The sequence below is a fragment of the Rissa tridactyla genome, chromosome 5, assembly GCF_028500815.1.
Source record: "Rissa tridactyla isolate bRisTri1 chromosome 5, bRisTri1.patW.cur.20221130, whole genome shotgun sequence".
NCBI classification, from domain to species: domain Eukaryota; kingdom Metazoa; phylum Chordata; class Aves; order Charadriiformes; family Laridae; genus Rissa; species Rissa tridactyla.
Genome location: NC_071470.1, coordinates 64054234 through 64066851, shown reverse-complemented (window position 1 = coordinate 64066851; position 12618 = coordinate 64054234). Strand labels below are relative to the sequence as shown.

General features: G+C 39.0%; 1 protein-coding gene across 3 annotated transcripts; it reads right to left on the bottom strand.

The window, feature by feature from the left end:
* Positions 1-291: 291 nt before the first annotated feature.
* On the bottom strand, positions 292-12577 carry ADAD1 (adenosine deaminase domain containing 1). 3 transcript variants are annotated; one of them, XM_054204332.1, is made up of 13 exons: positions 12446-12527; positions 12143-12192; positions 11587-11784; positions 10377-10532; positions 9783-9950; positions 9165-9233; positions 8537-8662; positions 7428-7551; positions 7048-7218; positions 5405-5631; positions 3803-4040; positions 3144-3276; positions 292-2002 (listed from the first exon to the last, which is right to left on the bottom strand). In XM_054204332.1, exons 3-13 carry the CDS (start codon positions 11771-11773, stop codon positions 1889-1891), a joined length of 1713 nt encoding a protein of 570 aa, XP_054060307.1. In that variant the 5' UTR covers positions 11774-11784; positions 12143-12192; positions 12446-12527; the 3' UTR covers positions 292-1888. The 3 variants fall into 3 exon arrangements, with proteins under 3 accessions (XP_054060307.1, XP_054060308.1, XP_054060309.1); XM_054204333.1 differs by having other exon boundaries at positions 9783-9908; positions 12143-12577; XM_054204334.1 differs by lacking the exon at positions 8537-8662 and having other exon boundaries at positions 12143-12548.
* Between the last annotated feature and the right edge of the window lie 41 nt (positions 12578-12618).

Sequence of the window (12618 nt, the reverse complement as noted above, 5' to 3'; positions counted from 1 at the left end):
ACACCTTCAGTCTCGTTACTGGAACCGCAGCACTCTATCACTTAAAAAAAGAACAATCCAGAACTGGAGCTATTTGGTTGTCATCAATTCATTTCTCAAGGATACAGCTATGATGCCCAGCACAACACATCGTTTTCACAATAGAACCTCTCCCTTCTCTTAAGAAGGAACCTGGTTCACTGATATTTTGGTTTGCTGTTCAATTAATAAAATGGCTGAAATACCCAATAAAACCTCAGTTACTTGTACATGTTTAAGGCTTCTAGCTTAACTGCAGAAAACACCTCGGTGATGATGTCTCAGCAGAAGTCTAAGTCCATACAGAAAACCAGTCCACAAGTGTATAACACACTAACACACTGTCAAGGAAATTTATTGAGCTTTTAATAGCCCTGAAAAAAGACAACACTATGCTCTAGCCTGGAATACAATGGCCCTTCTCCAGCATTCTTCGAAAGAAAACATTACACGGAGCAAATACGATGTGGAGCATGTGCCACAAAACAACAACAAAACACAACCACCCCACCCCCCCAAGTTAAAAGATTGTAACAGAAAACAAAATAACAGAATAGCAAAAAACAAAGGTCGAGGACAGGGTAGTAACAAGCCAGTAAGTTTCAACAACTTGAAAATCAACTTAAGATTGGCTCCAGTGAAGACTCCACACAGTAGTTAGAAAAACAGAGTAAGGAAAAAAAAAAACACCAGAAGGAGGTTTTTGTTTTAGAATCCTCTTGTGATAAGAAGCTGAAACATGACTACAGCCCTATACTACTACTGGTGTATGTAAACACCACATAACAGCTTCCCACACTTGTATGATAATACCAACATCGAGTAACACAATGGAAGTGTACAGTCTAGCTCAAATACACTAACGTTTCACACCACACAAACCCCAAGTATGGTACTTAACAACATCCTTTTAAACATTATCATAATGTTACCATATTCTTACCATCACTCACAAGGAAGCAACTTCCCTCTCGATAGGCAACATTTTTCAAATTATTCTGTATGCAGACAATTTTGTGAGGACACGTCAGTACAGGATAAAGTAGTCTGTGGGTGAAGAAATCCAACTCATCTACAAGCACTAACATCTGATGGGTTTTCAGGGGAGCTCACAGAAGTTGAAGGGGCCATGTTTCTGGTGACTTCTGTACTACATCACACTATCTGTAATTAACAGGTTTGACACCTTTATAATGCTTTATATCCACTATCAAAAATACCAACTGTCACCAAACGGTTGAGTAACAGTTTGGTAATTCCAAGTTTCATATTTGGAAGCACACAGATTATTTTTAACCCTTCTACTACAAACAATATACAGTAAACAACAAGCCACTTGGCAAACCCATGCTAAACAAAAGTCTAAAAATGACTAGGAAAGGATGCCTACAGATAAAGCACAGATTGCCAATTTTTGTTTCTAAAAGCGATTCTCACATTGGTATACCTTTTTTTTTTTTTTTTAAAGAAATCCAACTTTTACTGATTTTTTTTTCTTTCTCAAAGACAGTTATGAAACAGGTGAGGAAAAAGAAGAAATCAATACACGTCAATCCTGAAACTACAAGGAAAAAAACATGTTAGTAACTCCATGGGGTGGGAGTGGAGGTGAGGGAGGTGGCCTTGGTGGGCAAAACAAAACAGATATGGAAAGCTGTTAGATACTCCTATCTGTAAGAAAACATCAACTTTTGGAAAAGACTAAACTGTTACAGATGGTTTAATAACAGCATTTAAATTGACAAAAAAACCTCTGAAATTATTTTCTTGCTGCAAATACGAACCCTACGGCTAAACATTTTACTAATCAGAATGACATTTTACTGCAAGAAATCATCCCAACTGACTTCACGTACAACCCGCCTCACAGTCAGTCACTGAACTGTTCGCTATCCGGAGACTTCACAATCCAGGATCCGTAACTATGTTGCTCCAAGTAGCTTTGCAGCAAGTTCTTAGCTTGTTGGTACAATTCAGATTGAATCTAAAAAAGAAAAAGGAAGATCTTGAGAGATCTCATAAACGATGGTTACAGATACCTGTGTTCTTTACCACCAGCATATAATTTGCACAAGCACAAACCTTGAAGAAAAAGGTACCTACAAAGCTTACAGTTCCCTCAGATGCTGACAGTGAGAGAAAGTGTTAAAGACTCTAAAAATATACGGTTTGGGGCATTTATAATGATGGGATAATTGTTCTGTTAAAAATTATTTTGTTCAGCATCTTTTCAGTTCCAGTAGTATCTTTGCAGAGAAAATAAACATTAACTGTCATCCAATGCAAATCCAAACACATGAACAAATGGTCAGTTACCATGCCATTCTATTTTGAAGAAGGTTTTAGAACATTTAGTTTAAAAACAAGTAGTTTTTAAAGAACATTTAAAAAAAAATTATCTCTTGCATGTTCTAACAGGAGGAAAAAAAGATACGTACTTTATTAAAGCTTAAGTTTCACAAAAAAATCTTGGAAATAAAATTTATCTCTTGAACTAAGGAGAGGAAAAACCTGGAAGAGTACAGAGAAGTAAGATGAGCAAGATGAGCCTACCTATTTCCAAGTAGGAACAGAAGTGAGTGAACTGTGTTTACAGCAATCAAGAACCACAGTAGCTTCACAGTAGGCTCCTTCAAGTAATTTCTCTGTATTTTTATAGCACAAAGGAAAGCCTGGGATCTAGTGCTGTCTTCTGATGAACGATTCCTACTTTCCTACTCCTCTACAACATAAAAATCCTCCCACAAGACTACACTGTGGCAGAAAAATATCTACGTACGTATAAAACAAATATAAAAAGATTGAAATGAGCTAATGAACAAAAAAACCCCAACCTTTTTAATATGACTATCTTACGTGAGGATAATAGACCGCAGCCTTCTATGCTGTGACAAATCATGACAGATTTTCATAGCGAATGCTTCAAGACTAATTCAGTAGATTAATTTTACTTGAAACAAGCAATTTCAGACATTCTCAGGCAAACACTGTAGGCAATAAAGGAGAACCAGCTGTTCAGGTCAAGTCTTCAGCAAACTAGAAAGTCACCCCTGGTTATCAAACCAGCTTTGAGAATAGCCATTAGGAGATTCCTTATTAAAATTCCTCCCCCCATACCAGCTTACCTTAGCTTCATGGTACGTTGCAACTTGAAGCAAATCATTCCGCTCTGCTTTCTTAGCGAGCGATCTGAAACGGCTGAACATTGCCGCCTTGCAAAGGCGACTGGCCATGTAAGTGCCACTTTTGAATGGTGAACTAGAGTCAAAATGAAAAAAGAATAATAAAACTCAGTAAGAAATACATTACAGGTATATTGCTTTGATCATTACAGGATTTTTTTTTCCCTCCAATGCTTTGTGAGTACCATCATATGATTCTACTTCCGCTTTCAATGAGCAAAGCTAATGCAAATGATCAGCTATGAGAATTTAAACAAGTCAACCAAAAACGGTTTTCAAACTGGAACTAATCTGAACTATGATGCTAATTGCTTTTATCTATTATGAAAACTAAAATATTCACTACAACAGACAATGGAATAGATATATCTCAATTTAAAAAACTATTTCATTTCGTATCTTGGTATCTCACTGTCAAATTACAAGATCTCTAAAACTACATCTAATCCTAGGATGCATTCACCTAACACAGGAGACAATTTCTCTCATTTGGGTAATACTGTGACCTCCATGCATAGCTTAAAAAAATAAATACTCCAATGAACGGGCACAGCACAATAAGGCTAACCATTATTTCCAACATAATGAAGAAAATTTCTAACCTTTCAGTGGTTTTTCCATTTAATCCATCCACAACCTCCAGTGATGAATCTGACAATGACCAATTCAAACTAAGAAACCTCTGTTCAACATCCATTTGAATTGGGTGTGCAGCAGTTACCAAGTAAATATGAGATCTGTTGACCAGGTAAGGCATAGGAAGCTCTGATGTAAGCGCATCATCAACACGCTGTTTAATAGCTATTTCTAGCCCTCTTGTATCCTTGCAATTTCCATTTCCTATTAAACAAAATAAGATCAGTCACATGTGAGCACATGAAATTAAAAAAAAAAGCTAAGAATGCAGATGTTTTCATTGGTCCACATTATATTCATTTTTCTACACAAAATTAATGTTTGGAAAAAATCATTTCCAATATTCAGTTCATAGAAGAAAAATTATTTCAGTTTCTTCTCCAGAAGCATCATTGCTTTAATTGGATGCTTCCTTTTTGGAGCAATTATTCTTCATAATCTCTTCACACTCTTCGCAAAAGACATCATTATAATAAAAGCTCCAACACAAACTTTGATGTTCTAGATTAGAAAATACATAAGGGAGTTTTGCCCACATTATTTCACATCCAACAGTTATTTCTGACTGCCTACTAAAAAAACATACGTTGGTCCATAGCATCTCAAGGAACAGTTATAGAATTTCTAATAAATAGAAGGGCAATACATTATAGATTATTACTTCTACTTTGAATACCACTTAAGTGAGCATATTAGAAGTTTTTCTATCGCTTTTCAGTAAATGCGCCCAAACTTCCTCAGAAGGAACAGGCAGGCAATTCACCGATTCTCACAAGATCTTTTGGAGCAGTTCAAAAACCTTGTTCTGTGTTAGAAAAGGAAAAGCTGCTACAGCTTCAATGTCTGGGGAACTCAAGACACCTGTGTACTAAGTCTCATAATACAAATACTGAGAGGAAGAAACACCTGAAAACCTTCAGAATAATACCCATTAATTTAATTCCACCACACAAATAAAAGCTACTGAAATGACTTTTGATGACAGTACAGTCTTCCTGACTGCCACAAAATCCTGAGAATTCACTATCACCTTGGTAATCCCTGTTCCTCAACAAGACATCTATTTGCATTAACCAATACAAAGTGGGGCGGGTGCAGACCACAGAGATGACACAAAATCAAAGACTTACTTTCAGATAGAGCTCATACAATACCCCAGGGTGAAACTGAGCATACTGGCAGAGTTTCTTCCACCACTGCTCATTTCTACAGTTAAGTGGCTAACGTTATCACCTTAAAGTTACCATATCTGACTGAACAGCTAACCAGCATTTGTCATACTTGATATTTTCTCAATATCTGAAGTTTAATTTGTTACAAAACAATGTTGGATTGCTTCTCTTACTCTAATACATGTCTGGCAAGCTAAAGCAAACCCATAATAACATAAAAAAGAGCCTGAGTTTTACATTACGGCATGTCAAGGATGAAAGAAAAAAAAACAAACATACTTAGTACCTTTTCAGAAAAATACTGTAATTCTTGGTTTAGTTCATGTTTTATAAAATGTAATCAAACTGGAACATGAAAACATACAAAAATAACACTGAAATTTACATGAAGCTTACCAACAAGAATACTGTTGATATATACTGGTTCAATGAAGTGATTCAGCAACGCTCCCTGAACACCAACCACTTCCCATTTTGTTAATTTGTCACTAGCTGACATACTGCTTGCTCTAATGGTTTTAGGTGGACAACAAGCAGTTAGGTAAATCTTGCCTTCTATAGCAACATGGAGACTCAGTTCTTCATTAGTTTCGTAAGCAGATATAGACTGTGGATTGAGATGTCTAAAGTAAGACAAGAAAACGAATTTCAGTGAGAAAGTACTCTAATCAGAGATTATTGTAAAGTGGTATCTAGTATTGTTTCTCAGAAAACAATTATCAATACATCTGGGCTTCACAGTATGCTCAATATTTGTAAATTTTAGATACACTACATTCAGCTGCTTAAGTGACTAATTATCAATACATCTGGGCTTCACAGTATGCTCAATATTTGTAAATTTTAGATACGCTACATTCAGCTGCTTAAGTGACTAAAATACTGAAATCAGTATTTAAATACGAAATAGTAATTCAACCTAATCTCCGTCGTGCAAACATTAAAAGAGATCAGCATATGCTACAAACAAGCTATCACTTTGTGTCTACTTACACTATGACAGAAGTTACTTGGAGGCTGTTCATCTTGTGAAAAAGCAGCTGTAAGGTTGTTAATCTCCTTTAAAACATAACTTAACACTGCAATTCTTCAAAATATTTAAAACAAGCAGATGCAACGCATTAGGGAGACAAAACAGTGATTGTTCTGAAGCAAAATATAGTTTTCCCCCTTAACTAAAGAGGGATAAGAAGTCAAAGCCTGAAGATGGAGCTAGCTAACTCCAAATTTTATCATGACTTACAATGTTATGTTCAAAGATGCTTTTGCTTTACTACATTATTAAAAAGCAACCATTTAGTTTTGGTTTAATACCGCCTGTTAATAAGTGGTCACACTTTGCTACTGAATGGATTACCTGCAAGTATCTGCCTTCTAAAGACTATCTTTAAGTAACTATACATAAGCAAACTTGCTGTATTAGAAGAAAATACTTCCCAGAGTTTGTCTCCAAAGAGCACACACCAGAACGGACAAAAAGCAAAAGAAAAAGTGCTGAATCTGTGATCCATCAACTATTACAGAGTAGCTTACAAACTTCATCCCGTTTCATCAACTGTTTCCTTCTAAGAGCAGTCTGTGACACTGAAAAGCAATCTAAAACCTTCTGCAATTCTAACCAGAGGGGCTCCCCCAGTCGGCACAACTTGCAGGGAACTGGCTGTGAATTCTAGTTCACAAGTCTGCCCTCCGAGCACCCCAAATACACTATGAGAGCAGCTAGCCGTCTTGTATATATGAAAAAGTTATGACTGTGTGACTTTCAGTGGTTACCAGGTTAGCAGCTTTCTGTAATAAACAAAGCATCGTCCTGAAGCTATAGCCATGTAAAAGTTTTTTGTATTGTCATGTTGAGCTCTCGTACACTTATCACTACCACTCTGTACATTAATGCTAAAAAAAAAGAAAAAAATTCTGAATAGTGCCCCTCATCTTAGAAAGATGTAACTTTGCATATTTTCCACACTCATAATGCGTTTGTCACTGCAAACAAATAAATCTTCTACTACAACATCTCTGAAAAATACCAAGGTACTTACATTTGTGATTTTAACTGAGCAGTTCCTTTTGGAAGCTGATTCATGTAGAGAAAGATAGTTGTATTTTGCTTCAGGGTAAGCAGCTTCGAGCCTGGTGCGGTGCAAAATATGGATTTCTCTGTCCTTGATGGATTTTCATTATAGAACAGCAAAAGATGTCTATAAAAATACCTAAAAGAAAGTGTTAAGTAACGTTACAAGTGAAAAACACTTCTTTGTTTACAAATACATGGATATTCACATTTAATTCACATGATTTGAAAATAATTCAAAAGGCTTCTAACTATGAAATGCAAGAGCACTTATATTTACATTTGCAAAAGTAAAACTGAGAAGTATTGGCTGCCAGAATTGATAACTATTTGTAGGTGCATTCTCACCGAAGTAGAGAACGTCTTGCAATAACAATGGCATGGCTGTCATACAACACTCTTCCACAAGGTTGAAAGCACTGACTGTAATTGCATTCTCCTGTTCCTAGCGCTACAACTTCATGCTGTCCGCCTAAAAAGAAAACATGTATTTTTATATATCATTGTGGTGGGTGACCCTTGTCTGTCTGCCAGGTGCCCGCCAAGCTGCTATCTCACACCCCTTGTTCCCCAGCAAGTTGGACTTGATGATTTCAAACATCTTTTCCAATCTAAATGATTCTATGAAAAAATAAATGGACGAGCTCATAGGTTAAGGTAAGGACAGAGATACCGCTTGCCATTTACCATCATGTGCAAAAATAGACTTGACTTGGGGAAGATTAATTTATTGCCAATTAGAGTAGAACAGTGAGAAACAAAACCAAAACTAAAACCACCTTCTCCTCACCCCCCCTTTCTCCCAGGCTTAACTTCACTCCTGACTCTTCTACCCCCTTTCCTCCTGAGTGGCACAGGGCTGTGGGGAAGCCACATCACTCTATCTCAGCTGCTTCTTCCTCCTCACGCTCCTTCCCTGCTCCAACATGGGGTCCCTCCCACAGGACACGGTCCTTCAAGAATCACTCCAGTATGGGTCCTTTCCACAGGGTGCAGTCCTCCAGGAACAGAATGCGCCAGTGTAGGTCCCCCATAGGGTCACAGGTCCTGCTAAATTGTGTGGGCCCCTCTCCATGGACCACAGCTCCTGCCAGAAGCCAGCTCCTGTATGGGTTCCCCACGGGCTGCAGCTTCCTCAGCTCCTGCCAGAAGCCAGCTCCTGTATGGGTTCCCCACGGGCTGCAGCTTCCTTTAGGGCACATCTGCCTGCTCTGGCCTATACACCCTTACTGGTCTTGGAGAGAGCATGAGCAAGTCCTTATGTAGGTCTTGAATATTTGCACGACTGCAGCACAATTACGTGTGAGACAGAGCCATCAAAACAGAGTACGTCAAAGGAGGAGAGCTACCCTTTACACTTATTTACCAGATGAGAAACGCATATAATCAAGGCTCCCTGGGAAGAAAAACAGCCTAGGTTTTCCACTCCCCAACATTCAGGATGGAAACGGACTCGCCTTTTTCAATGATGAAGGCAGCCAGCGAACTGCCACAACTTTGGTACTCAGGATGTTTGGTAGTCAGGCTGTTAAATACTTCTTTAAGCGTTTCTGAAAGTTTTTGATATATAAGCTGTCTTCCTTCTAAATAAAATAAAAGCCATCAAGACACAAATTGTGTGGGAGAAGAGACATGATCAACCACTTGCCAAATTATAAATCTAAACACATGGTAAAAGACAGTACTATCAACACACACTTATGGTATTATGAAGACTATCAAGAGGCACGTGAGTAAATAAAGGACAAGAATACCTAAACACTTTATGCTTTTATTATTCATGATAATAAATCAGGGATATGGATCAAGTTTGATCACCTACTGCACACAGTATTTCAGGTAAGGACAGAAATACTTTATTTCTGTTATTGATTTGCCACTGAAGTAAATTGCTTGAATTGGCCAATCTCCTACTTTAGTGACACTAATTCTTAAAGAGAAGATGTTTAAAATAACAGTAACTTCATAGAGATCACTAAATATAGTAAAAGAATAAATTTTAAAAAAAGAAAGAAAGAAAATTTAAAAAAGGAAGCATTTGCTGGATAATTTGAACCACTAGAGAAAAACAAGACTATTCCTTACCAAAACAGATCCTTGAAACACGAACAGAGTTTGCTGGAGTTTGGTGCTCAGCAGGAATACAGGGATGATCTAAGAATTTAACAAAATTTCAAACTGTCACTGACATTCCAAATTTCAAAGCATGGATCTCACATTACTTCCAGCAAGTTAAAGTTTCTAATTCTCTAAGAATTTTTGTTTCTGATTTTGAAGTCCTAAGTGTAGAACTATTTAGGAAGCAACCTTTAAAGGAAGATAAATGTTACGGTAACTTAATTCTTTTAAAAGAAGTAACTCAGTGTTGAAGCCTTTTAGTTATAAAAATTCGAACCCACTTAGGATCAACCTCATATCGCTGTTACCTAGGGAGCAGCAAATCAAGTGCAACAGCAACAAATAAATTAACTCCTTCAGTATTCTCCGCTCTGTGCTAGGAACTGATGCAACTCCTAATACACAGAACAGAAAGGGGAAAACCAGTTTCAGAACCATAGGACAAATAACTCTGCCCAAAGGATTCAAGAAAACTGACAAAGGCCCTGATACAGAAGCATTTAGTAAAACCACACAGAGATTTTGCATAAGAAACCTTTAATTCAGGGTTTTCAAGTTCTAATTAGGTGTTGCTAGAATATTTACCTGAATTCTCAGAAGCCTTTTCCTCTGTATAGGCCAAGTTAAGTAGCTCGTCAAGAGCCAGTTTAGCTGCATTTAATTTGGATTCCTTCTTGTTTTTTCCCAGTCCAGTCTTGTAGCTAACACCGCCTACCACAGCACAAAAGGCAAAATAAGGCCTTATGATATTACCTTTAAAGAAGAAAAAAAAGCAGACACGATTAGTGAAATTATTTTAAGGTACTTTTATCCATAGCTTTATGTGCTTATATTCATTACAAAGACAAGTACAAGACAAAAAGACAATTTTATCGAAATATAACTCAAACCTTTCACTTCCACAAGAACTTTGGTGGCTTTCACTTTACACGCTTTTAACAAAGTTCTGGCAGCAGACACAATTTTATGCAATTCATCTGATCAAATTCTGTAGTAATTAATTATGAGACACAGCTGTGTAGTCAATGAAAGGGCAGCCAAAAAGCAACACATGTGGACGGTAGTGCAACCAACAGTAAAAAAAATTCATCGTATTAACGCCATCAAAACTAACTGCAGAAATTCAGGTCATCTCCAGGATAAGCAAACATTATTTTATTTAAGAAAAGAAGTATTTACCTGCCACGCTAGTTTCTTTCAACTCAAGTGGTACATTGTGCATTTGTGCAAACTGATGCAAGGCAGATACTGGGTTTATTGCTCCCTGTTTGTATCTTGCAATAAACTCCTCCAGGGCTTTCTTTGGACTAAGTGGTGACAACAGGGGTGCATGATCTGCTTTCAAAAGAAAGGTTTGGAAAAAAAATTAAGAACTGAACACACTCTCCAACAGTTTAAATGCGTTACAGTAAATACTCTTTAGATGCTCCTTAGAAGAACAAAAAGCAAGAACATTTACTCTAGAGCAGTACCGCTTTGTAGTGAATCCTACATTACCACCACCAGTAATTCTGAAACATTCTGAAACGGTGTGTTCCTCCTCTTTTAAAAGCATCAAAGCTTTTACTTTGAGTACCAAATCCATTATCCTCTGCATAAATTAAAGTTGTTGATAGCAAATTCAAAACAATGGAACGTGTAGTTTTCCATACAAAACTACGAAGCAGTGGGACTCCCTTTCATAAGACACTGTAAAAGTTTTTTTAGGAATGTGCTATATCTGGACAGCTGTCTTTGACTTGGAGGTCCCTTACAGAATAACCAATTAACATTTCCTGCAGCATCTACTTCTGTGAAGGATCGGTGTGTTGTTCTAGATTTAAAAGGAAAAATTAAATCTTTCTCCCTGTATCAGTGCTACGACGGAATCTTCACCCTTCAGGGTTACCACATACTCAGGCACGAGTATCTCCCAGCTAAGAAGAACTAAAATAAATTGTTACCTCCAAGTCTCATGAATAGTTGCCTTTACCTCAATACAAGTATTCTAAGAGACAGAATTCAAAATACACCCTGGGACATCTGGAACTGCAGTTAAAACTTTTGTCAATGATCTCTATGTCAATTCATGCAGCAGTACACATGCTATATTTTGGCAACCTCTACAGCACTTTTGATGTATAACTTGGAGTTTTTAAGTATGAAACGCTGCAGACTATATAGTCCACCCTACAACAAATCTCTAAGAAATACACAGTATGAAAGCACACAGGAAGAAGAGAAAAATGTTCAAGCAGACGCTAAAGAATTCATTTAAGAAAACACAGTGGTAAGAAAGGGCAGCAAAGGGTTGCAACCTTTCAAAAAAGAGAAAATCACGAAGTTATTTTCACTAGCATTAACAGTGTATTTTAACAGCTAATCCCAGTGTATAAACTGAAAACTATACCTGGATTTTGCATCTCCTTTGGTAGACTGCACCTCTCAGAAGGTGGCAGTTTTGGCTTTACAGGCTCAGACTGAGAAGTCGTCTCTGAGGGCGGCTGCCTAAGAGCCCGAGCTGGCAAAGTCTTCTTTTGCAGGGGGTCAAAGGTGGGGATTCCAGCACTCGGAAGCCAGCCATTGCTGCTGGTCATTTTTGATCAACCTAAGTTAAGTTTAAGAGTAAAGTTACGAGGTGTCAAAGGCGTGCTGCAAATTCCCAGTTTTCTTAGTTAAGCCGTTTCACAAGAGCACTAGGAACAACCCGCACTCTGCTTTCCTACAGACTGGGGCAAAAGAACCGAGACCCAGCGTCCTTCCACTCCCTCCCCTTTCCCAGGTGCAAAGCCACTTCTCGGCTTAACCGCCTCCCCTCACGCTTTAAACCAACACTCCGTGCGGCTCTGCACCTTCCCTCTTGCAACCAGCTCGAAGGACCAGGCAACTCCCCAGCCGGCTCTTGATCTTAAAAAAAAAAAAAAAAAAACCAACAAAAAATACCCGAAACAAACTACAGCACAAACCTGATTCCTGTCAGGTCTGCAGGCCGAGCTGGAGTGGAAGGCTTTGGGACCTGTCGTGCCGTGAAGAAACACACCTCAGCTCAGGCGGTTGCTGGGCATTTACCGGCGGTGGCGCACGGCTGAGGGGAAGAGAGGGGTCGGCCCTCAGCTGCCTCCCTCGCGCCGCCGGGACTTTGGTGGGACGACGACGCCTCCGCGCAGCCCCGCCATTTTGTGTCGGCGGGGGCGGGAAATCCCTCCGCGGAGCCGCGCGACTGAGGGAGGGAGAACCTGGCCCCGGCGCCCCAATAGCCGCCCACCAACCTGCCTTCTCCCCGGTGTCTGGTCGGCTTCCCCCACCGCCATCCCGGCGGGCAGGGCGGCACCCGAAACGGCCATAGCCCTGAGAGCCCGGATCAGCTCGGCGGGCACCCGTGTGCCCGGGGAAGCACCGCCGGGGCCGCCCAGTCACCTCAGGTCAATGACACTCCATGCAC